The 27,270-nt window shown below is 35.9% G+C and overlaps 1 protein-coding gene across 3 annotated transcripts in view; it reads right to left on the bottom strand.

Moving 5' to 3' along the window:
- Positions 1 to 27,270, bottom strand: part of LOC131530779 (uncharacterized) — a 150,929-nt gene that overhangs the window by 3,271 nt on the left and 120,388 nt on the right. For all 3 annotated transcript variants that reach the window (XM_058761225.1, XM_058761242.1, XM_058761233.1), the window contains 7 exons: positions 14,598 to 14,854; positions 13,021 to 13,157; positions 8,245 to 8,366; positions 4,777 to 4,894; positions 4,098 to 4,406; positions 2,856 to 3,060; positions 920 to 1,358 (listed from right to left, as the gene is read on the bottom strand). In XM_058761225.1, the coding sequence (XP_058617208.1) occupies positions 920 to 1,358; positions 2,856 to 3,060; positions 4,098 to 4,406; positions 4,777 to 4,894; positions 8,245 to 8,366; positions 13,021 to 13,157; positions 14,598 to 14,854 (1,587 nt within the window). The remainder of the gene's footprint in view (positions 1 to 919; positions 1,359 to 2,855; positions 3,061 to 4,097; positions 4,407 to 4,776; positions 4,895 to 8,244; positions 8,367 to 13,020; positions 13,158 to 14,597; positions 14,855 to 27,270) is intronic.

The raw sequence follows: 27,270 nt of genomic DNA, 5'->3' as shown, positions 1-27,270 counted from the left end.
GGGAGAAACAGTTGACAATAGCTGAACCAGGTTAATTGAGCTCTAAAAAGAGCTAACGCTGCACTGTGAGATGAGGATGAGGAGAAAGAGAGACAGCGAGAGACAACATGTGAAAATACACCTTCATCGTCAACCTGTTTGCCACCTACAACAAACAAAACTATCTAGGGATGTGCAAAACAACATATTTTCACACATGGGACGTGTTCTCCTCACTTTTAATAAAACAAAAATTAGTCCCTTTCAGTGAGTAAATATGTCTGCATTCTGAATTTAAATGTGTATGTGTAAAATCAGACATTAAAATTCACTAGATGGGCTCTTAAGATGCGCGACGGTAAGCATGAATTTCCATGACAGCAAATAATACACAACATATTTTGTTGCACATCAAAATTGTACAATTTTTTAATTACATGCAGCTTTCTGCAGTTTTGAATTCATGCTTTTTCAGGATCTGTGTGTGACAACTTTCCCAGTGAAACACACATCGTGAAATGAATATTAATATCAATTGCGCTGTTGTTTCCCAGTCTCCAGTTCAATGAATGTTTATAAGACATAATACATTAATACTGATTCGATGCTGTTGGGGTGTGACTGAGAAGCGAGTCTGTGAATTAAAATTAGCCATATGCTTTGTTTTTTTACAAGGCCCTGTCTTCACTTTCTGTTTACTAAAGCTGTTTAACTCCAGCCAAAAGAGTGGTTTTCTAATTGTCTTGTCAGTATTGCTGTTTGTTTGAAAGTGCATTCATTATTTAACAATTAATTTAAAGGCCTCTGGAGAATTAAATAAACAAATTTAATATGCCCCTTTGGTTTTACCCCAAATACTGGTTAGAAAAGCAACTTTGTGATTCTGAACATGGTGATTCTAAGCTTCTTAAATAAATAAATAAGACATATGTTGTTTTACCCAATCCAGATCCTGGCTTTGACTTCGACTCTGCTGGGCATCGCTGCTTGCATCATCCTTTGAGTCGTTTTTCCTTGGTGTTCCTCCCTCAGATGTGGTAGCTCCGTCTTGAGATGCTGTCCCTTCTTTAGAGCCATGACCGGCCTCTGCTGTTGGCACGTAAATAACCCCGGGCTCCAAAGGGCCAACCACAGCTGCTTGGTTTTGAATGACTAGAGAGTGGTCTGGTTGATTCCCAGGTAAGCGGTAAGCCAACTCAGATATGCCGGGCTCATAGGGGCCTTGTGAGCGACGCAGCACTGGGAGGGTGTGGCTGCTGTAGCAAAAGCGCCCATATAGAGTGGCTCCTTGACTGTTGTACTGCCCGGGGTCTACCACTCCGGCCTGAGCCCAGCTGCTATACGCTCGAGCCTTGTCCTGATTGTGTTGTGAATAACGTCTGAGGGAACACAGAATATATCATAAAAGGTTTTATGCAGATAAAATAAAATAGAAAATAAATGGCAGCACCACAGAAGTAGTCCATATGACTTGTGCAGGATATTCCAAATCCTCTGAAGACATACAATAGCTTTTTATTAGAAACAAACCAAAATATAAAGGGTATTCTCATAAAAAAAAAGATTGTGATAGCTGCAAAAGCTTTTTTTTTTTTTTTTTTTAAGTCATATTTTTTTAATTACGTTTTACTTGTATGTTTTTCTCAAGTTTGTGTGCAGCCTCGGGAGAGGTAATGTGATAAATGCGATAATGCCACAGGTGTTTCAGATGGTGTGGTCGGCTGGGAGCTCACACTCTTCAGGCCTTCTTCTGCTTTTGTCGCACATTTGATTTCAGTTTAAACTAATTTGTAGTTCTTTAAAATTCCCTGTTCTTTGTAACAGTTCAACGTAAAATAAACAATGATCAACTTAGACCTTATTCATCATAGACAATGGAATTATTACAACTAGTGCTGTCAAATGATTAATCAAGATTAATCGCATCCAAAATAAAAGTTATTGTTTGCATAATATATGTATGTTCTGTGTATATTTATTATGTATATATAAATACACACACATACAGTATATATTTGGAAAATATTTACATGTATTTACATGTCTATATTTATATACATATAACTGATATGATAAATACATTTAATATATAAAAATAACATATTTCTCTGAAATATATACATGCATGTGTGTGTATTTATATATACATAATAAATATGCACAACAAAAACTTTTATTTTGGATGTGATTAATTGCGATTAATTGTTTGGCGGCCCTAATTACAACCCAACGAAATGCAGTGCTGGCTAAAGGGGCTGTGATTTATTAAAATAGTGAGTATAAATAAGATAAGGCTTTTCAGAAGATTTAAGGCAGAATGAAAAGTAGGGATGCACGATTCATAGAAAAAATTTGATTTTTCGGATAAAATGTTTTTGATTTATGATTTTTTTCTTAAACAGTTCTAGGTTTGCTGTGCTTGTTTGTAGGGCTGCATTTGTCCCAAAATGTTGTGATTGTACATCAATATGACTACAAAATATAATAATAATAATAATCACAATAGTAGTAGTAATAATAAAAAGAAAAAGAATATAAGAAAAATTATTTATAGTACAACTGTAAAATTACAATATCAATATCATTATGGCTGTCTTAATATATTTTCAAATGTTAAAAATTAAAATGTGTAGTATGAAAAAGAACAGTTAGGACATTCCGCTAAACATCTCCTTTTGTGTTCCATAGGAAGAAAAACAAAACATACAGACTTCAAACGACATAAATAAATTATGCCAGAATTTAAATTTTTGGATGAACTATCTCTTCAAGTGCACTGAGGAAGCACTTTATTAATATGCAGGAAGAGTGAGTTGATGTAACAGATGTAGCCAATGTAATCTTTCATCAGATGTGCCCTGCTGAGCCCCACTCACATGTTCCTGCTGTCCAGGGTGCGGTACCCCCTGCGTGCATTGTGTGGGGCGCTCTGCAGCGCTGTGATGTCGAACGCAGCCGTGTCAGCCTCACCCCCTCCTTCATCATCATACGTGATGATGTTCTCTCTTACATCATCCTCCTCTAAAGGCGAGAGCGAGTCCCTTTTCTGCCTGCGCAGGGACAGAGACAAAGCACTGACAGCTAGAGAGAGAAGAAAGAAAGAGGGAAAGAAAACAGTGAGAGATGAAGAGAAAAAGAGTAAGCGTTTTATGATGCCATTTATAAAAAGGGAGGACGTGTGTGTTTGTGCTGGGTGACAAATTTTTGTAATAAAATTGCAGGGTGCTACAGAAAGACAGATACTCAATAGACACATTAGAGCAGCTGGCAAACTAACACTTACACAAAATGATGCCCATAATTACATTTATTACACAGCTCTAGGGAATTCTTGATTCTGATTGGTCAATCATAGCTTCCAGTGGTCTGATGGTTTTCTAGTATTCACCAGCGTCCATGAAAACACTTTAAATAGGACCGTTCATCCAAATGACTGAAATGGGTGCTACTTTCATGGACTTGCACTTTCTCATTTAATATAAACACAACTGCCGCCATCTAAGTTATTGACCCTAATGGACTTCAGTATAAAAACTACTGAAATTTTGTTAAAGTGTTCTTCTTGTAGATAGGCCTTTTGTTTTGTACATTATAGGGTATATTTATTTTTCATTATTTTCTTCTTAGAGGTCAGTGTTATTTTATTACTATTTCTATACTACTAAATGTTATTTACCAATATTTTAAAGCTTTTATTTTTGTGTATACTGTATTCATTTTAAGTTTTAGTTCTTTTGTTATGTGCTTTTGTCATTTTTTTCTTCAAATTGATTATCTTCAATTTTTATTTTGAATTTACTTTTTATTATTTAGTTTTAGTAATTTTAGATCTTTAACTTATACTTTTTTATTCTTTTTATATTACTTTATACTACTTTTAAAACTTAAACAAGTAACGTTTATTTCAGTTAGTTGCCAAAGCAACATTTCTAATTTCATTGCAGTTTTTATCTAGATTAACGAAAATTATTTTTAATACCTTTAGTTTCAGTTCTAGTTCAACAATAACAACACAGCTAAAGGTAAAAATCTTGGTCTTGATCACCCTGTCTATGTTTAGTGTGGAATAACGTCTATCTGACTGTACATTACCACTGCCATTTGGAAGTTTAACTTACCCAAAAGAGTGGCCACACAGGCTAAAATGGCCAGCAGGGCAGCAGTGCTGAGTCCAGGGGAAGGCAAAGAGGAGTGCTGGGGCAAACAAACCGTCTCTCTGTCCCACTCTGCCTCACTTTGCTTCTCTTTCTCTCCGGCCCGGGCTCCGCCCCTCAGACATGGACATACGGACACCGTGACTGTCCCCGTGCTGGTCAAACCAGAGACCCCGTCCCTCAGGATCAGCGGGACGTAGAGAGTGAGGGAGGAAGAAGTAGAGCGAGACAGTGTCTGCAAAGGTGACGCCAGCACCAAACTAGCAGTGGGGCCTAGAAAACGAGAATTATAGCAAAGAAATTGAGATACACAAAAAAAGGGGGACTTTTAGATCAAATTGAGCTCGATGGAACTTTAATTTAATTGAACTCAATCGAGTGCAGTTTAATTCCATTGCTGCTCGTATAACATTTGTACAGACCAGTGAGTCCAAATGCAGCATGAATGCCAGAGCACATTTCGTCTGTGTGTGCTGGGAGAAGATAGATGTGGCAGAGAAGCAAAAGCAAACAATGGGGAAAACAAAGGAGCAGGACACAAAGCAGCCACACAATGCGGTTGCAGACACAGACTAACGGATCAAGAGAGACACCGATGCACAAGGCTGGGTGGGAGAAACAAATTGTGGAAAAGACTGCAAACCTCCACTCTCCCTGATGCTGAAGTTGAGGGCAACGTTGGAGTCCGGAGGGATGTTAAAATGGACGGCGCTGTCATTTCCTCCCTCGTCTCTATCAATCGCCCGCAACACCTGCACCACCTGAGAAAATGAGATAGGAGAAAGATGGAGAGAGAGAAACAAAATAAGGGGAACAGCCAAAAGGGAAGAAGGAGAGAAAGAGGAGGAGAGCAAAGAATAATGGAGAGAGAAGAGAGATTCATTTAAAAAAAAACCTGATCCACATTTTAATCTCAGATATCAGCATTAACCTCGCCAGCACCTTTGCAAATAGGTGACTAGAGACTGATTAGCCCACACTGCGCAGTCAAACAATAATTAACTCTGACCGAGTAGCGAGCCTTGGGGAACACCCAAACATAGACACAGCTTTAGCATGTGCTCTAAAAATGAGGCGCCGACTCCAGAGATCCACTTAAACTAGAAATAATCACTCGATGGGCCTGTTTTTGCCATGCTCCCCCCACACATTAGGGAAAAAGTTAAAACAAAAATGAGCCGTGTGATGCAGATCAGAGCTGTGAGTTAGTGCGGTTGTGCTGAGGCACGAAAATTTATTTATTTTTTTCTGTGATTTCAGTGCTGCACTGAGATAATGTCAAGTCACATTAGTAGTTTTCAGAGTCTTAAGGGTCACCAAACTTTCCTCATCATAATGTGACTTGTGGTAAGAAGTTATGCAAGCTTCCAGTTAAGCAAGCAAGCGGACATTCAGTAAGAGCTTTTATCCAAAGTAAATTACACTGTGCCCTAACAAGATAAATCGAAAAAAGAGAGCTCTTCTATCTCAGTCAGAGTTTTTGTCATAACCAGTTGCAATCACAAGCAACCAGAGGTGTAAAAAGTACTCAAAAATTCTACTCAAGTGAAAGTAAAGATACTAAGTACAAGTATCTGACCAAAAACATACTTGAGTAAAAGTAAAAAAGTACAACTTTAAATTGTACTCAAGTATTAAAAAAGTAGAAGTACTTTTTTTTTTTTTCTGACAGACATACAGAAGTTTGGTTAAAGGGAGAAAACGAAACAAAATGCAATGGCAGAGGTCAAACACATATCTAGTGCAGTGGTAACAATTAAAATGCAGCACAGTGGAACACATACACACCAAAAATTGCAGAGAAAGGAATTCAAAGGAAACTCCATCCTTTCCACCCTCATGCCATCCCATATATAAATAAATATGACTTATTTATCAGATGAACACAAACTAAGATCTAAATCATCTAAACTAAATCATCTCTCTTCGTACAATAAGACAAGTATGGGACTTCCAAAAATGACACTTCAAAAACTACACAAAGTGAATATGACAGTAACTCATAAAACCCCTGTTAATGAATCAGTGACTTCTTAAGTGAAACGGTAGGCATATGTAAGAAGGATACAAATACTAATATTTTAAACTTGACCGTCATGTTCACTTTGTGTGGTTTCTGAAGTGCTCCTGTCCCCTTGCATTACACGGCCTAAAAATCTTTGCTTGTGTTCATCTGAAGAAAGAAAGTCATAAACATCTGGGACGACATGAGAATCTTAATTTTTGGGTGAACTATCACTTAATAACAATGTGATTCAGAGGCTAGAAACATATTCCAGACAGAATGCAAGAATGGGTTGAATTAATGATAAACTTATCCACTACCTGGTAAGAACATGAATTACAATTAAGTAAACATACAATGTTAATTTAAACACTTTTTTGGAGATTTGTAACATTTAATTAAAAAAATAATAATTCCCACAAAAATATTAATTATATTTAAATTTTCATATCTGATTTTATTTGCACTCAATCTTGTGCATTCAGCCAATATATTACACAGCTAATGGCTCTATCAAAACAAAGAATAATGAATAAACATTTTGGGGGAAACACAACTTTGCTACCTCAACATGCTTCCTCAGATTTGATGGTGAACTTTTGAACCCAGACATTTACCTGATGAAGGTCATAACTGAATCAGACTGTGTGTTTGATGCGTGGAAACAATGATCATATTATCATACATATCGTATTTAATGTGCATAAGATAAAATAAAAATATAATGTACTTTTTAAGTTGAAATAAAATTGTAAGGAGTAAAAAGTACTGTTTTTTCTTCAGAAATGTAATCAAGTAAAAGTACAAGTAGTCAGTTTAAATTGTACTTGAATAAAGTAAAAATCCCCCAAAATAATACTTAAGTAAAACAATCAAGTAAAATTACTCCAGTATTTTACACCTCTGCAAGCAACAAGCAAAACAACAGTTTGTTGGTCATTTGGTTGATAGGTCTGCTGTATTGCGTCTAGTTGCCCCGCTCACATTGAAATTTACACTAACATACATTATCATTAAAAAGTTTTTTTAAGAAATTGACACATAAATCACATGACACTGAAGACTGGCTACTAAAAATACAGCCATCACAGAAATAAATGACATTTGAAAATATATAAAAATAGAAAACAGTTCTTTAAAAATGTAAAAATCCCACTAATAAAACATCATTGAAATAATTAAAACAGTTATGTGTTCTAACTTGTATGATCTTCAGCTGCAGCCCATTGCGCGTGAAAGAGAGTTTTCAAACTGAGACACATTGTTCTGATTGGCTGTACTTTGTTGTTTGTTTAATTGCGTCAAGCCATATCCTTTTTTTGCATTCAATATGAACAGACAAATCAGACTGACTAACTTAACGTGCATGTAAACCCCTTCAATATTGTTCCAGGACCAACAAGGTTAATAATAACGTTGATCCAGGACCTACTTATCCTGATTGGTGAAATAACAATAAGCTCTCATTTGACCACAAGCTGTGAAGACAGCAGAATGATGAAGACAGGAGAAAGGACATAAGTTATGACAGCTTAACAGCTGCATGCCACACAATTAAGAGTTAAAGAAAAGACATGAGTCAGACAAGGAAAAAACACTACAGTATTATGGAAAGACAGCCAATCGAAACGAATGAGAGAACTGGAATGAAAGGCAAAATGGATGAAAGCCAACAGACCAAAAGATGAGCAGATTATAATGTATATCTATGTACGCGTGAAGCATCCTGTAAATGGGAACAGCAGTGATTCAGCTGCAGGGTAACGGCAGAACTAATCAATCAGCGTGCAGGCTGTATAAATGGACACATTCACAGATGTGCACAAAAAAATGACTGAAAAAAAAAAAAAACTTTATGCACCACCAAATCCATATGAACACAAAGAGCGTGAGTCAGTGAGTCTAAAGGGCTGAAGTTGTGAGAAAATGTAATTAATCACCGATAACTCATCTGTGACAATTACATAATTGCAGAGCTTAACAAAAGGACTCTCATTAGAGAACTTCCTGTGCTTTTAAATTTTGGTAGAGTAACAAATGAACTAGTCAATGGAGACAAGTATGACCTTCTTTGCGCCAATAATAACATGTGGCTTGTTCTCTCACCTGTCCTGTGGAGGCCGAGTCACACATGGCTGTGTTGTACTGCCTGTCCAACTCGGGTGCATTGTCGTTTAAATCCAGCGTTTCTACAGCAACCACCACCCTGGACACCTGGCTGGGGTTATCTGAGGTAATTGAGAGAGCAGAAAAAGGAAGTCACCAAAAATACACACACTCGAGACATTTTTTGAGGAGTGCTCGCCTTGAGTCTCGGCCAGTGAAGGTAAACTCTCCTCTTGTAAAGTTTATCACACACTTCCATGCGCACATTTTTATGAGAAATCATACGCTAAATAGTGACATTTTTTACAGACTCATGATTTTTTCCAAAACCTAGAGAGCTGCCTATGGAGGCAGTATTGTAAGTCATTGTAAGCACACTCCTGATGTGAAGGCTACTGCAAAAAGTAGCATCACATGCATCATTTGCAGAAAATGAAAATGCATCACGGCAAATGCTGGAAAAAAATTAAACATTTAAAATGAATCCAGGATATTAGATGAAATGAGAAATGTTAATGGAACAATTTACCCAAAAAAACATGAAAAATAATCTGTTCCTGAGGAATTCTTTCTTTTGATGAACATAAAAGAAGATATTTATAAGTATGTTGGTTACTAAACAGTTGATTGTAGCCATTATCTTCCATAGAATGGGGGAAAAAATACTATGCATGTCAGTAAGGACCAGAAACTCTTTGGTTATTCTTAAAATAATAATATCTTCTTTTATGTTTTACATATACATCTTGGATGGCCTGAGGCTGAATACATTTTCAGCAATTTTTCATTTTTGGTTCTATTCCTTTAAACTGCTTAATATTTTCATGGAAACATCACATACAGGATTCACATCAGAGGATTCTTTGATTAACAAAAAAAAAAAAAATTTTTATTTAGAATAGAAATAGTTTGTAATATTATACATGTCTTTACTGCTACTTTTGATCAGTTTATTGCATCCTTGCTAAATAAAAGTATTAATTTCTTTACAATTACTGACTACAAACTTTTGAGCCGTATAGGTACAACATTTAACATGCATTTGAACAAATTTGCTGTTTTTAATATATCACACATGGAAATTTTTTAAGTAGCTTCAATATAGTAAGGTACTTTTTCCTTGAAGACTGTTGTGTAACAAGCCATGTCCTCTAAATGCTAGTTGTCAGGTTAGCTTGGCTATTTTTTCCAAAGAGTAGGTTGTACATTTTTTTTTTTTTTTAAGTAGTTTGCCCAATGATGGGCAAATGGTTAGAATGCTATGTAGGCAGAAGACAGCAGCAGGGCACCTCACTATGTTTTGTAACAGAGTTTCAGCAATGTTTTAGACAAATGGCTTGTCATGACAAACAAAGAGCTTTCAGTAGCTTTTAATTCAGAATAGTTTTATATTGGTGCAGTTTAGGTTGCACCGGAAAACAAACTTAATGGATTGGTGTGAGCCTAAAGAGAAATTGAAGCATTCTGTCTCTCTCGTTATAATTCAGTCCCACACACTTGCCTGTGGTTTGGACTGCTTTCACACAAATGTCTTGGACTGGATCCACACACACACATCGAGCTATGACATGATGTTGTGGATTAGTGCCCACTGCTTCACATTACTGGGAAGAGGCTTCGCCTACAATAGCCATCAGGCCTCCCTGAAGCTGCTTAGACCTACTTTCCATACTGTAACACAGCACCATAGATCCTCTAGTAACACGCCATCTCCCTGAGCAGTACAAATTCAATGTATGTTTAAATGGTTTAATCCATGCATACATAACAAGTAAATCATAACAACCCAAATCCATTAAATTTTAGCCACTGATATTGCAACCTTATAAACTAACCGACAGTCTCGAAAAAACAGGACAAGATGTAAAGGGTGTGATCAGGAATGTCGCAAACCAGATTTGAACTTGTTAGCATCACTATTTTCACTAGTAGACTTGTTGGCATGGACATTTTCAGCCAGTATTAAGCATTCTTGACCTAATGATCGACATGCCATACTTGGACGATGTTCATGTGAGTGTATCTTAGGGAGTTATGAACTATAAATAGCAAAGCTAACATTTTCCAGTAGTGACAGTAGCTCGGCTGTTTTCAGAATAGTGCAGCTTTTCCAGTAACAAGCTACTTTTGAAACACGCAGTGGTGTAGCGTGACAAATCACTGTTTTTAATGTCACATTATATTGTGCACACAGCTTTACAGCTGAGCAAACTGAGGCATTAATCTAATGTGCTCTCCTGAACTGTATTCTCTCTTAAATACAACAAACTTGGGAGTCTTTTTAGTAAACTAAACTTAAACATACTAAAATAAATTGATTAAATAAATTAAATTAAAATAAACATACTAAAAAAATAATTTAATATAATTAATTTTTCTGTAGAAAAAGAGGCAGTGATTTATGCACAAAGACATGATTTGATTATTTGTTTCTTTTCAAACTGGTTAATTTCCATGAACTGTCCAAACAAACCTGTTCAAAACGAAATGATCCACTGATTCATGTCTGGGTGCAGCAGTGTTGTTAGTGTTAACTAAAACTAAACATTTTCATGAAATAAAGCTGAAATAAACTAAAATGAAATATACAGTGCCCTCCAAAAGTATTGGAACAGTGAAGACAAAATTGTTCTGTTGGCTGTGGTGTCAAGACATTTGCAAATATGATGAAAAGATGAATTTGAGACAAAACTACAGAATGTCACATTTTATTATTAGCCGTTTCAACACATACATGTTTTACCAAATAAAAAGAACAGCACTTTTAGAGTTCATCCCACTCATTGATGTGAGCATAAGTATTGGGACAGTTGAACATAAGGCAGATATAAAATATTAAAAGCTATTATTTAGTTGCAGATCCCTTGTGCACAATCACAGCAGTGAGTCTGTGACCCATAGACATCACCAGACTCTTGGTCTCATCCTTTGAAATATTTTTCCCAGCCTTTAATGCAGCCAATTCCAATTGTTGCTTGTTTGGGGAGTTTCTGCCTTTACTCTCCTCTTCAGCTGGTGAAATTCATGTTCAGTCGGATTTAAATCTGGAGATTGACTTGGGCAATCTAAGACTTTCCATTTCTTTGCCTTTATAAATTCCTTGACTGAACTGGCAGGGTGTTTTGGGTCATTGTTCTGATGCAATATGAAGCACTTCCCAATGAATCTGGTGGCATTTTCTTGAATATTGGTAGGCAAGATAGTTTTGTACCCTTCCAAATTCATTCTGCTACTGTCATAATACATTAAGTCATCAGTAAAGTTGAGAGGGCCTGTTCCAGAGGCAGCCATGCATGCCCATGCCATGACACCACCTCCACCATGCTTTACAGATGAGGCTGTATGCTTGGGATTATTGCAGTTCCTTTTTTCTTCACATTTTTGCTTTCCCATCACTTCAATAAAAGTTGATATTTGTCTCATCGGTCCATAAACACAGTTCCAAAACTCTTCTGGCTCACCTTTGTGCTTTTTTGCAAACTCTAATCTTGCCTTTCTATTTTTGGAGGTTTGAATCTTGCTGTGTAGCATCTGTAATTCTATGTCAAAGTCTTCTGAGGACAGTAGATTGTCAGAGCATCACCCCAGCTTTCTGGAAGTTGTTGGTGATTTTACAGACACGTCTTTTAGGGTTCAATTTCATCGGTCATCAACTACTATTGTTTTCTCAGCCGATCAGGTAGTTGTTGGTTGCCGGTGGTTTCCAAACTCTTGATTTCTCCATGCCCTTTGCTTTTGCTATAGCTCTAATTGACTTCCTCTTTTCTTTTAGCATCCAAATTGCTTGCTTTTCTCTCAAAGTCAGCTCCCTCATCTTCATCCTGGTTTGTGTGTGTCATCATCGAATGCAAGATTCAGAATGCAGAAGTAATGGATATAACTGATACGACACATTCCCTGCTTTTAATATCTGAAGAATTAATGCAACAGGACACAGCTGATCACATAGAAAGACCTGTGAGGCAACTGTTCCAATACTTATGCTCACATCAGATAAACTCTAAAAGTGCTGAACTTCTTAGCTGGTAAAACATGTATGTGTTGAATCACCCAATAATAAAATGTGACATTCTGTAGTTTTGTCTCATATTCATCTTTTAATCATATTTGTAAATATCTTGACTCCACAGCCAACAGAGCAATTTTGTCTTTACTGTTCCAATACTTTTGGAGGGCACTGTATATAAATATTACATGAAAAAAAAAAAAACATTCAAATGAAAATTGAATTAATGTTGCCTTGGCGAAACTGAAGAAGAAAAAAAAGCTGAAATTAAAGTTACATAAAACATATATATATATATATATATATATATATATATATATATATATATATATATATATATATATATATATATATATATATACACACACAGTATATAAATAAATAAATAAATGGAAAAATAAAAATATAAAAATAAAAGCTAATTCTAAATATTAAAAAAGTATATAAATAACACTAAAATAAAAATGTACAAAAGTCACTGCCTTCTTTTTTAGATATATTTAGCAATATTCTAACTATATTCTATTTTTGCTGTTGTAGTATGTTATGTGTAAGTGTAATGCTGTCACCCTAATCAAGATACACTCATTCAATGATCCAGAAACTTCTGAGCTCTGATTAAATTATATTATATATGGATATTCATCCAATCATATATATTATATAACTGTGTAACTGGATAATTAACTAGCTTCCGTATAGTTAGCTACTTTTATTTGTAGCTTACTGTAGTTCACTACTTCCCTAATGCTGTGAATGTGTGTATGTACCTCTCTGTGTGGCAATGATGGTGATATTGTGCCACTGCTCATGCTCACGGTCCAGCTCGGTCACTGTAGTGATGAGCCCGGTGTCTGGAGTGATGCGGAACAAAGCTTCTGGGTCAGACTGAGGATCGATGGAGAACCTGGGGGAGATAGAAGATAAAAAAGACAAATGGAGAGGGAGAAGCGTGTGGCATACACAAGAGGTGTGCAGATGCATGAAGCCCTGGCTCATCAGAAAATCTGTCATTCAGGAGCTGCTTTAAGCCCAGCGGCAGAAAACAAAAGAGCCGTGCATGATTGGCAAAGTAAGAATCCTCAGATCCCGAACAAGGCACGGTTAAAATAAAGGTAGTTCACTGGGATGAATATTGATCATTGGGCTTTTCCATGTGGAAACAAGCAAACACATCTTGTAACATGAATACCCTGAGCTCTGTGATAATGTTTTGAAGTATTTTAACACGGGACACAAAATAGCATACAACCATAATTAATTAATGACATCATGGCTCTGTTCCAAAGCCTAATAAGCTCTCTACCCAGGCATCTGCTTTAAGCATCCCAGGCACGTTCCTGATGCGAAGGCTGTTCCAAATAACAGGCAGCAAAATTATGCTGCCTTTTTAGATTCCTCACTAGAGCCAAATTCTAAAACAGCATGTTCTTCCACTGTTAATAACTTAATGAATTTAGCAGGTTTTTATATTTACATTTTTAAAAGATGTAATATACATTTATTATGACACTATACTTTGTGTTTTATTATATTAGCATTAATTAATTACATCTCTAGAGATATGCTATTGTGAACTTTTCTATAAATGAATAAATAAATATACACACACACACACACATATATATATATATATATATATATATATATATATATATATATATATATATGTATATGTATATATATTTTTTGTAGTTCACATTCACCACTAGTGTAGGATTATTATAGTTAACTAAAATTAAAACCATACTATTTTTGACTTGAAATAATATACACATTAACTGAAATAAAATAAAATATTTAAAAGTATTATTTCTGCTAGTTTCAAAGAACCATTTCTCATTTTAATTTAGTTTAACTTGATGTACTAAAAGAACTAAAACCAAAATAATGATAAATTAAAACTAATAAATAAATAGAAATGACAAAATAAACAATAAAATTATCAAAACTCACCAAAATTAAAATGAAAATAGAAAATAGGAAATAAAAATGATATATAAATAAAAATATAAAAACAAACAAATATATATATATAATATTAAAAATATCTATAACTCTATATTAAAATAAAATGTTAATAAAAACTATAATAGTATCTCTGTGATACTTAAATAAAATTACACTATAGAGGTTTACACTATAGAAGCAAATTATGACGACTTCTGCTTCTGAGAACCCCAAAAATGTGAAAAGGGTCCATGAGGTCAGTGAATATTTTCATCCAAGATGGTGCATGAAGTCATTTTATTCAGAACCTAAAAGTAATAATAAATACTTTCATATACTACTTTAAAGAAATACTACAAACACTACATTCAGTGTAGTGGAAGTATGCAGCCTGTACCTGATGTTGTTTGTGAGTCCCGTATCTGGGTCCACGGCGCTGACCCGTCCCACTGTGCAGGCCGGTGGGCAGTTCTCAGACACATCCATTCGGTAACGTACCCGTGAGAAACGAGGGGGCTCATCTGCATCCAGCACGGCCACTCTGATCGAAGCACGGTCTTTAAAGGGCCCACGCCGAAGAAACCGAGGGTCCACGATGGGGTTCAGAACCTCCACTGAGAAAGAGTAAGAGCTACGGCTCTCATAGTCCACTACCTGTAAACCAAACAAAAACACAAGAATGAAACATAAACGTAATGACAAGACCGAAATGCTCATATTGCCCACATGAGCACAACAACTGAACATACAGTATCACACACACCACATATCACAGCCCATACCGCACACATTAAATAATCACTGATGGATTATTAAATAGCTCCATTGGACATTTGATCAAACCAGCAGGGGGCCCTGGTGAACTGCAGAAACAGCAGTGTTGTTATTGCTAAATAATACTTAGACTAGTTGTTTTTGCTAATTGAAAAAAAATAAAAAATACAATATAAATATTATATGAAAAAAAATCCTAGAAATAAATTCAAGCTGAAATGCAAAAACGGAAAATGACAAAAAAATCAAAAATGACAAAAGCGCATAATTACTAAAACAAAAATTCAAATGAAAACATAAAAATGATATAAAAATAAAAGCATTCAAAATATAAATAAATTCAATTATAATATATAAATAATACCAAAATAACACTGAGCAAGAGTACATATTTACTATGACTTTATTACATTTTTAAAATGATTTTTATTTTAATAATGATTGTTTATGCCAATAACCAAGCAAAGTTCAACTATAATTACTATTATCATTATTATTTAATAATATTATAATATAATAAATGTATAAACTATATACATTCATGTATAAAATATATAAAATACAGCATAACTTATTTATTCATGTTTATTAATACACAACAATAACTGCCTCAATAAATATAATTGATTGATATATTAATATGAAATATTAGCATATAAATATTAATGTTGATAATTAATGTTAAAACATTAATTATAAAATAATGTAAAATAATTATAATTATATTAACAATACATATTAATATATCAATAAATATCAATAATGCTGCTCAGTGTGAGGGAAAATCCTTGCATAATTTAAGCCAGCAAGTTTCAAACAACATTAAAACTTCAACCAACAGAATCTATTACAAGAAAATCAAAAATAAAATAAATGTACTTACAATAAGATGCAAAAGGGCGATAGAACTGAACTTAGCATGATAGACAGTACTTGGAGTGAAGCAAGAAAGAAGCCCATCTGCTATGATAATACCTAATCAAATTTATATGCTTTTGGTGATGTTGCTTGTGTTTGTAATATATGCTCCTATGATAGCAACTGCATGACCTGAAAAGGCTGTTAAATTACAGTGGATTGAAATTGATGGGATAGTAAATAAAGCAGCCAGTTTGCTATGCGAGTGGAAAATGCTGTGTAAAATGTGGTGCCGATGGATCTTTGACATGCAGTTTAAACTTGAAATGAGCAGTAAATAAAAGTGGATCGCTCTGACTATAATCAATGAAGCTGTCTAAACCACAAGCTAGTTTTGTTGAGTTGCTTTCAGCAATAATCCATGCCCAGGGCATGTCAACGTCACACTCCAGTCCTGCCAACAATGACTTTGCTTCTGAACTACAAGCCACTGTACGGTATTCCAAGAATAGCATAATTTGACAGACTTTAATTACATGGTTTTTTGATTATCAGGGTCTCTTGAAATGCAATCACGCTCTCTGATGAGGTTGGCCATGATGTTAGCAGGATCAGGGCCCAGCATTTATTGTATTGTGACGAGTCATGGGATCTGGATCTGGATCTGGCATTGGGAAGGTTGTGTGTGAAGCTGGCACACCAGGAATGGGTAATGGGTTAGTTTTGGCAAGAGCAGCTGGATTGGGGCTCAAGGAAGTCAGAAATGGCTGGCTCATTTTGACGGTCACTTTTGTTATCCTCCATTCATCTGCACACACACACACACACACGTTCACACACACTTGGCCACTCTCTCCTAATGCAAGACCAAGTTGAGGTTGGAAGGAGTCAGTGGGGCACACAATGGCCTCGGTTTCCTCTGACAGGCTGAAGGACAGACTGAAATGAGCTGAATTAAACTGCGCTGACTGGAGGACATCAGGTCACTGTGGTCACTACAAATCTCTGCCACTTTCTATCACACCAGAGTTGGACTCTTCATCTTAAGCACTCTCATAAACATGGTCTGGGATTCATTACTTGGCATCGTGGTCTGGGTCTCAAAACTACAGGCAATGATCTTGGATTAAGGTCAAGAGACCTCAAGAAGTCATTCATAGAGGTGATTATCTCAATTGTACTAGTTCACTGAAGTGTACAAAGAATCAGAGGTGTAAAATACTGGAGTAATTTTACTTGATTATTTTACTTAAGTATTATTTTGGGGGATTTTTACTTTATTCAAGTACAATTTAAACTGACTACTTGTACTTTTACTTGATTACATTTCTGAAGAAAAAAACAGTACTTTTTACTCCTTACAATTTTATTTCAACTTAAAAAGTGCATTATATTTTTATTTTATCTTATGCACATTAAATATGGTAAACGGAATCTCAAACATGTGTTCTTGACGTGAGAACCAATGATCATTGTCTGATTCAGTTATGACCTTCATCAGGTAAATGTCTGGGTTCAAAAGTTCACCATCAAATCTGAGGAAGCATGTTGAGGTAGCAAAGTTGTGTTTCCCCCAAAAAAGTTTATTCATTATTCTTTGTTTTGATAGAGCCATTAGCTGTGTAATATATTGGCTGAATGCACAAGATTGAGTGAAAATAAAATCAGATATGAAAATTTAAATATAATTAATATTTTTGTGGGAATTATTATTTTTTTAATTAAATGTTACAAATCTCCAAAAAAAAGTGTTTAAATTAACATTGTATGTTTACTTAATTGTAATTCATGTTCTTACCAGGTAGTGGATAAGTTTATCATTAATTCAACCCATTCTTGCATTCTGTCTGGAATATGTTTCTAACCTCTGCATCACATTGTTATTAAGTGATAGTTCACCCAAAAATTAAGATTCTCATGTCGTCCCAGATGTTTATGACTTTCTTTCTTCAGATGAACACAAGCAAAGATTTTTAGGCCGTGTAATGCAAGGGGACAGGAGCACTTCAGAAACCACACAAAGTGAACATGACGGTCAAGTTTAAAATATTAGTATTTGTATCCTTCTTATATATGCCTACCGTTTCACTTAAGAAGTCACTGATTCATTAACAGGGGTTGTATGAGTTACTGTCATATTCACTTTGTGTAGTTTTTGAAGTGTCATTTTTGGAAGTCCCATACTTGGAAGTCTTATTATACGAAGAGAGATCTAGTTTAGATGATTTAGATCTTAGTTTGTGTTCATCTGATAAATAAGTCATATTTATTTATATATGGGATGGCATGAGGGTGGAAAGGATGGAGTTTCCTTTGAATTCCTTTCTCTGCAATTTTTGGTGTGTATGTGTTCCACTGTGCTGCATTTTAATTGTTACCACTGCACTAGATATGTGTTTGACCTCGTGCCATTGCATTTTGTTTCGTTTTCTCCCTTTAACCAAACTTCTGTATGTCTTTAAAAAAAAAAAAAGTACTTCTACTTTTTTAATACTTGAGTACAATTTAAAGTTGTACTTTTTTACTTTTACTCAAGTATGTTTTTGGTCAGATACTTGTACTTTTAATTGAGTGAAATTTTCACTGAGTATCTTTACTTTCACTTGAGTAGAATTTTTGAGTACTTTTTACACCTCTGCAAAGAATTAGCAGAAAAGTCAGGTCTAAGGTTGCTTGAGGGTTAATAAACAACAACATCATTTTATTTCATCATTTTATAAGACCGAAAAAGACAGAAATATTTAAATATTTCAAATTTAAATTTTTTTTTTAGTATCATATTTAATACATCAGGCTTTTTTGGCTCATGTAGCGCTGATAATTGAGGAGGACAAATATGAAAAAATATGAAAATACATATCAAGTATGATACAGTAGGGTTATTAATTAATTTTACTTGCATTACTCTAATTTATTTTCAAAACATAGCCATTAATCCTTCACTTTTCTGCAAGAACAACTTCTGTGAAGGCTTTTTATTAGACGTAACATGGCTGCAGGGATTTGCTCCCATTGTCAGCGAGGTCAGGCACTGATGTTGGGCTATGAGAACTGGCACACAGTCTGCGTTTCAATTCACCTCAAAGGTGTTCAGTTGGGTTCAGGTCTTGGCTTTGTGCAAGTCAGTCAGGTTCAGCCACACCAGACTCTGCTAATCATTCTTTATGCACTTTGTGCACAGTGACATTGTTATTCTGGAACAAAAAAAAAAGGCCTTCCCCAACTGTTGCCACAAAGTTGGAAGAACACAACTGTCGCATAGTAGCAACTACAGCAGGTATATATATATATGCATATATATATGAAATAGATGCAGCCTTGGTGAGGATAATGAGGCTTCTTCTTACCAACCCCAATCTTTCGAAAAATAGTGTACATGCTCACATAGAATAATACACACTCTGCTATGAATCTATAACCTGCAACAAGAAAGAAAAGATTAAAGATTTAAAATGACTCAGTGGGTAGGGGACAGTTGAAGGACAACTGAAATATAAACATGACAGGAACACGAAAAGAACAGAAATGAAGGTGAGAAAGAGACCAAAAAAAAGGGACAGAGAGTCAAGCCAAGAGAAAGGAGGAGGGATAAATGGAGAGAAAAGGTTCCTAACAGGATCCCATTAGAGGCAGAGAGAGACAATCTGTCTGAGGAGGAGAGATGTCACTTACACTGTGAGCACACACTCATCACCCCATCCCTTCCTCTCTCACATACTCAATCACTCAGTCTCCCTCCCTCCCTTTCTCATCACTCCATCACACGCTCTACGCCCCTCCTAGTGAGCGGCGGTCTTATACTGACAACTAGAATACACACTCATCTCTCTCACACACCTGTTTATAATAAACCTGGCTCTAAAGTTAATGCTAGTTTCATGCTGGTCTAGCTAGGGGACTTTTTTTATTATTATTATTATTATTTAGAAGATGCTTTTATCCAAAGTTTAGTTGAAGGTGAAATCAGGAAATTCTCCTTCTCTCTCTCCAGTTTCACTTTCCAATTTCTATTTTAAATGACTCTGGAATAGCAATTAGGGGAAATTAATTAGGCTCTCTATATGGTCCACTATTCAGCTATATTACGCTATATTCCATAACGCCATATGGCAGATCATATAACTTTTCAAGCATTTGATCTTTGGAGAGATCTGAAATGAGAAAATATGTACACTACCATTAAAAAGTTTTTTATTTATTTATTTATTTAATTGTATTTTATGTTCTACAAGGCTGCCTGTATTTGATCAAAAATACAGTTAAAACAGCAATATTGTGAAATATTACAATTTATTTTAAAATCAAATTTATTCCAGTGATGGCAAAGCTGATTTTTCAGCATCATTCACTGAGTTTCAGATGAGCCTTCAAAAATCTTTATAATATGCTGATTTGGAGCTAAAGAAACATTTCTTATTATTAAAAAAAAAAACAGTCATACACTCTCAGAAATAAAGTTACACAAGCTGTCACTGGGGCGGTACCTTTTAAAAAGGTACACTTTTGTACCTATTAGGTTCAAATATGTACACTTTAAGTGCTGATATGTACCTTTAAGGTACCAAAATGGACACTTTAGGTACAAACGTACCTTTTGAAAAGGTACCGCCCCAGTGACAGCTTTTGTACCTTTATTTCTGAGAGTGTAAGGTTAATTTTTTGGAAATTGAGATTTACAAATCATCTGAAAGCTGAATAAATAAGCTTTCCATTGATTGATGATGGTTTGTTTGGATAGGGCAATATTTGGTTGATATATTTGAAAATCTGGAATCTGAGGGTGCAAAAAAATCTAAATATTTAGAAAATCGCCTTTAAAATTGTCCAAATGGAGTTCTTAGCAATGCATATTACTAGTTAAAAATATATATTTATGGTAGGAAATGTACGAAATATCTTCATGGAACATGATCTTTACTTATATCCTAATGATATTTTGGCATAAACGAAAAATTTATAATTTTGACCCATACCATGTTGCCTATTTCTACAAATATACCCGTGCTACTTATGACCATATATATATATATATATATATATATAAAACATTTTATTTAAAATATGTCTCTCATTCCCAAAGCACTACAACACAAAAATAATAAATAAATCCATCTCACAAAAGGATCAATTAAATCACGGAGCCAAAAAGTCTAAATGAAAACAATTGAACACAGGGCTAAATTGCTCAAAATAACAATACCATCACTATTTGTCTCTATGCTATTTTACCCCCACACAAATGCTCACGAATGCAGTCACAAATTCATGGTTTGCCCTCAAGACTGGCAGTACGCCACTGCACATATGTGTGTATGTGCTTGCAAGTATATCTGGGTCTATTCTCTTTGTGAATTTCTGATTTTGCCCTGTTTTTCTTTCTGTGCAAACATGTTGGCTCTGTGCTCGAAATCCTCCGATTTGTCCTCTGCATGTCTTTTGCATGCAAATGTATGTGTGCAACTGCATTCATTCAAAGGTGACAGGCAGTCTTGAATCAGGTTGTCTTCCTGACACCTGATTCACAGCCGCTCTCTTTCTCTCCCTCTCCCTTGTGTTTTAATACGACTCTGGGACGTTAAGCCCAGATTATCCTTTGAAGCAATTCACACACTACATTCTAACAACGTACTGCTTCCCTGCACTCCCTTCTCAGTCTCCTCTTCATTCCTTGCGTTCTTAAACCTTACAAGCCCACATCTTCAAGTCCAAAAACCAGGTTTGGATTCAATATTCCATCTTGACATCAATACAGGTTCAAAACATGCCATCCCTCCAATTCTTTTCCTTCTCACTATAATTCTTTCTCTTTTTCCCACAGTCCTTCATTGCTCCTTCAATCACGATTTCTTTCGATCTCTCCCTCTTTGTCTCAGAGAAGATTAACGCAATCTCTCCTCTCAGAGAGAAAACAAACCGATAATCCAGACAGCACCACAGGTTGATGACCGTGGATTAGCTACACGGTTAAAGTGAGAATAACTAAGGGAAGTCAGATTTAAAGCATCCACAGCTGTGGATAGATACAATGAACGATACAAACAACAGAAAGGTCATGAGTCTGATTCTAAGGGAAAACACATCCGGATACAAATTCAGCCTAAGTAATGCATGCACTGCATACATGTAAGATTTGAAATTGCAGTTCTGCATTCGCAGATATTTACAAGAGAAAATTCATGTCCACTGGCCTATGTTTAATTCATAGCATCCTATTTATTTGCAGAGGAAGGAAATGTCAATCATTCAGCTCAAACCTTCAAATTATTGCACCACTAGGTGGCACTGTTGGAAAGCTGTATAGGCCTACAGGGCTACCGTTACAAAAAGGTGTTTAATGCTACTTTAGCATCAGTCACTTTATGGACAGTTGGTTGTACAACACTGCCACAAGAGATCACAGATGTGGATCTATTGCCGGCATATTAAATATTCAAATGTACACAGACCTCTTCCATCATAACCCTGTGTAATGCAGCTCTCTATCTCTCTCTCTCACACACACACAAACTCAAACACATAAACACAGACTTCCAGCAATCTGCATACGCTTAATCAGAGCAGCATGCCACCCACCAGCCCACACAAACACACACACGCCGTTCTGTCTGGATAATTATGCCTCTGAAAATTCACTTTGTGTTGATTAGTCTAAGAACAGTGAATAATGCTGTGTAATGCCAGCGTGGGGACAAAATGTTAAACGAATAGTTCACCCAAAGATTAAAATTCTGTCATCATTTACTCATCCTCACGTCGTTCCCAGACTGACTCACTTACTTTCTTCCATACAATACACAAAATGTAATTTCTGTAAAATGTCCTGAGCACTGTAATGAAAGTGAATAAAATGACTGTAGGCCTAATAACGGTGGGCTGTCAAGTACCAAAATGACAAAAACGCTTTCAAAGTATGATTAAAAGTGTTCCATACCGCTTCTTTCAAGTTTTCTGAAGCCATACGCTAGCCTTATATGAGAAACAGGTCAAAAATGAAGTAATTCACAAAATATGTGTGTCAATTCTCACACACGCTCGAGCACTCTTGATGCATGCATGCGAGGTTAGGAATTAAGCAGTCAGATTCCTGCATAAATAAATACAATATCTAATTTCAGATGACGACTTGTACCATTTTTATATATCGACTAGCCTTAAAAATGTTCTGCGAAAGGCACTGACAAATCTGACTCGACTCGACTTGAATAAATGACACTTTCGAATCGGATCTTTTCAAGGAATCGGTTGATCCAATACACAAAACGCGCTTGAATGATTCGTTCACGAATTGGTCTGATTCTCCAGTTCAACTCACAGACTCAATTGATCACATTGGTCAACAGGTCTCTGGAGAGGAAGATTAAGAGTGAATAATTATATAAATGTCGATCTACTCGTTAAGCAAAGCAAAACATAAGTCTTTATTGCACACAAACGGTATGGATTACTTTTATGCTAATTTATGCCATTTTTCAATCTTTAAATCTCCCATTCATTGTAACTGCATGCAAAATGAGTGGCCGGTAAATTATTCAAAATTTCTCCTTTTATGTTCCACGAAAGAAAAGAAAGTCAAATGGGTTTTGGAACAACTTAAAGGTGAATAAATGATGGCAGAGTTGTGAACTAAACCTTTAAATACTCACTATACTCATATTCAGGCACATAGAGTAGCACCTCCCCAAAATGAAACCTACAGATTTACTCTTTGTTCCTTTCCTTAATCCCCAGCTCAAGGCATTTTTTTTCTCAAGGACAAAGAGTTTTTGCACTGTTTGAGAATCAATGAATTTCTAAAGCACCGCTCCACCCTTGGTTTTTAAAGCGCAGAAATGACCGCAGCACATAACTAACATCCCTGAGGGGAGAGAGAGGGAGCGAGGGAGCGAGGGAGACTCTGCAGAGAGAAACCCAGCACCGCTGAGATGAAATGAGTGAGCGAGGGAGGGAGAGAGGTCGCAGTGCAGCTTTACATGGAAACAGTTTCTTCTCAGACAGGCAGGCATGACCTAGCTTACCAAAAAGGGCCCTGACTGACCCATTCACATACTCAGCCTTAGGCTTTGTCCTCTTTATCCGCACATCAAAGGTCTCTTCTTCTTATCTGCAAAAGGCTTCTTTCTTCAGTACTTTTCATTTTTATAAATGTGCTCCTTTTTTTGTCATCACATGGTTTGTAATCCAGGGCAATATTAACACAGAGGGAGCAAAGGTCATGTGTAAATGAGGGTAGTCAGAATGTGTGAAAGAAAGAAAGGGTTTGTACCTGTCTCTGTCAAAATGAGCTTAGACCAATATTCATGCAAGTCTGTGTTGATTGAAATAGTACTTACATGGACACTTTTTGTTTCAATCAAAATGAAATAATTTTGTCATTTTTAGAGCATAGTGACCCCAATGTTCATTTATTTTTGAGCAAAGAGCAACTTTGATATTAAACAAAATATCAACCTGAACTTTAATGTTGGGTTAACTATGCCTTTAAGTGTCCATGCTGTCGTGTCTCAAATATATGCTACATATGGTCATCAGTCTTTTCAACAGACATATTATATAAGATTGTTTGTATGTACGTGAATGTTAGTGCCTGACCATGCTCTAAACTCTATGGGTTCCTGAGAGGTCATAGCGGGCATTATGATGACAGAAATTGCTCCTATTGGAAACACTTTCCTCCCTGGGGCGAGCTCTTCCTCTCTCTGTAACGCTTTCTTTTCTTTTCCCTATCTTTCACTCTCCTTCTGTCTCAAAGAAATCTTCAACTTCAGTCTTTCTGATATGGAGCGAAATAAACAAGAGGCAGGCATGATGATCGGCTGTTCTGAATGAGATAGGCAGGTGGCCAAACTAGAGCGGGGTCCTGTAAACACAAGCACAAACACGACAAATAATGTTCAGCAGTTTTTTATATTTGTTTAATGGGCTGTAAACCAAAGGGGAGCTTAGTGCTAATTTTCCGCTTTGTTTATTCTAATTCTATTAGAGTGGTATCTTTCATGTTTTCTATTAGTTGCGCGTGGGTTCTCTGGCTAAATCCCTTTTAACCTCTTCAATCTTTGTTTTCAGATACTCCCACCTGCATATCTTTACTCATTGTTCACTTTCTCCGTCTTTGTCTTATTCTTCATCTCCATCATTGTGTCTTACAGCGCAGCCAGGAGTCCTGGCCAGAATTCAGAGTCCTGACGGACAATGGAACTGTCTCTGTGTGCTTTTGACAGGAATATTAGAGAGAACCGTAACACGGGAGCAATTTTGGCAAATATGATTGGGCAAATAAAGCATCAGTGCAGTGAAGGATGAAGTAGGAATTCAAGGAGAGACTTGGGAGGAGTTCATTTGTTTACCCATAATTCCCCCTTTTCATTTCCTCCTTCACTAAGCATTAGACGACTAAAGTGTTCCCTTTTTCCTTTCTAGTACTCTTCCACTTTATTTCCCAGATTAACACTTTATTGCTCAGAGCTGGCATTTTCATAGGCTCATAAGATTCAAAAATTTAAATGGTCATAATTTGCTCACATTATTGTTCTTCTGTGGAACATAAAAGAAGATATATTGAGAAATGTCTCAATGTTTCCTGTCCATACAAAGTCAATGGGCTTCCAACAGTCAAAATATCTTATTTTGTGTTCAGCAGAAGAAAGTTTGAAATGGTGTTTGATGAGTAAAGGATGACAATTTAATTTTTTTCATCCAAAGTGACAAAAGACATTTATGTTACAAACATTTATATTTCTAATGAATGCTGTGCACACAAAAATATTAAGCAGCACAACTGCTTTCAGCATTAATAATAATAATACAAAATCTTCAGCACCAAATCAGCATATTGTAATGATTTTTGAAGCATTGGACTGGAACACTGAGGACTGCTGAAAATTCAGCTTTGTATCAGATAAATAAATTACATTTTAAAATGCATTGCAATAGTAAATAGTTATAATAATATTTTACAATATTACTGTTTTAACTATATTTTTAATCACATAATTGCAGCCTTGGTGAGGATAAAAGTCTTCAAAGACATCTCGTCGACCCCAAACTTTTGAACAGTAGTGTATATATACTGTACTAAACATTGAAATACAATAGTGGATATTGTCTTTTGTTGTTAAAGAAAATAGGCGCACAAAAATAACATTTGCTGTGGTCTCCCACATACCCCTACAGCAGTTAAACCTGCAATACTGTAGTTTCAACGTGAAAAGGATACATTTGTACTTTGTTTAAATAGTCGCAGCCTTAAAAAGTTTTACAGTTACTGTATGTGGCTTAAAAAAAGAAAAAAATGTCAGATCAAAACACTGAATGTAAGACTTCACAGAACATCTTCATGCCTGATAGCAACACCGATGCCGGTACAGCACTGCGAATTCTGCATAACTATGATAGTTTCTTTCTTTCTCTTTCGTTTTCCCTTAATGTTTTTATCTTTTATACAGCCTCTCCTAGTGTATGTCTTACTTCCATATCTCTGTATCTCTCTATATACTGTCTCCTCTCTCTGGCCACTCGTTTAATCTCCCTGCTCCTTTCTGTCTGTTTCCTCTTTCCAGTTTTCCCTTATCACAGTAACACATCCCTGGCCTAAAATCCCTCACAGGCTCACCTGCAGCCAAAGCTTTTTTTAAAACTGACTTCCTCACACCTGCCAGGCCTGTCACAGCTACAAACGCCCTTACTTTATTTACACACACACACACACACACACACACACACACACATACATGCACATTCACACAAACTTGTATGATCGCAGGGGCCCAGTACAGTTGCTGTGACATACACACAAATGAGTCCAGGAAGCTGGATTGGCATCAATAAAACTGTGCCGGCTTTTGCAGTGTCTGATCACAGATCCAGATCTGAACAGAGCACACACACAATCAACTGGCTTCCCGGCAGCTCGGAAATGGGGCTTCAAGCCTTTTAACTATAACAGGCAACATGAAGTTCAAAACGAATGTCGTTATCTCATGGAGCATCACTTCAAAACCTGATTAGTTGAGATTATTCTATATAAAATGAGCCTGATGATTCCATTACAGGGACAGTTCACACAGAATAAACAGTCTAAACAGTCATTTCATTCTTACCTTTTTGTTTCACCAAACAAGTCCATTCAGGAAAAACTTGATATTACAGTCTGCAATAATACAAGGCTGCAATGCTAGAGCTGTTACATAAACAGGTAATGCGCTGCATTTGTCCAATCAATGACACTGACACCGGAAATATGCAAATGAGAATTAACCCACGGTTTAGAAATGTACAGTGTGAAACATCAGTATATGAATACACAGTATTAACTGTTAACCCTGGGTTAATTATGAGCAGTGTGAAATGTGAGATTCAAAAATGTCAGTCAACAACGTTGGTTAAAATATTTGATATGCAATGAATAAAATGTATGTATACCTGTTCAAATATCTCTCTCT

This window comes from Onychostoma macrolepis, chromosome 02 (assembly GCF_012432095.1).
Source record: "Onychostoma macrolepis isolate SWU-2019 chromosome 02, ASM1243209v1, whole genome shotgun sequence".
Lineage (NCBI taxonomy): Eukaryota > Metazoa > Chordata > Actinopteri > Cypriniformes > Cyprinidae > Onychostoma > Onychostoma macrolepis.
This window is presented reverse-complemented; position numbering and strand designations above follow the sequence as displayed.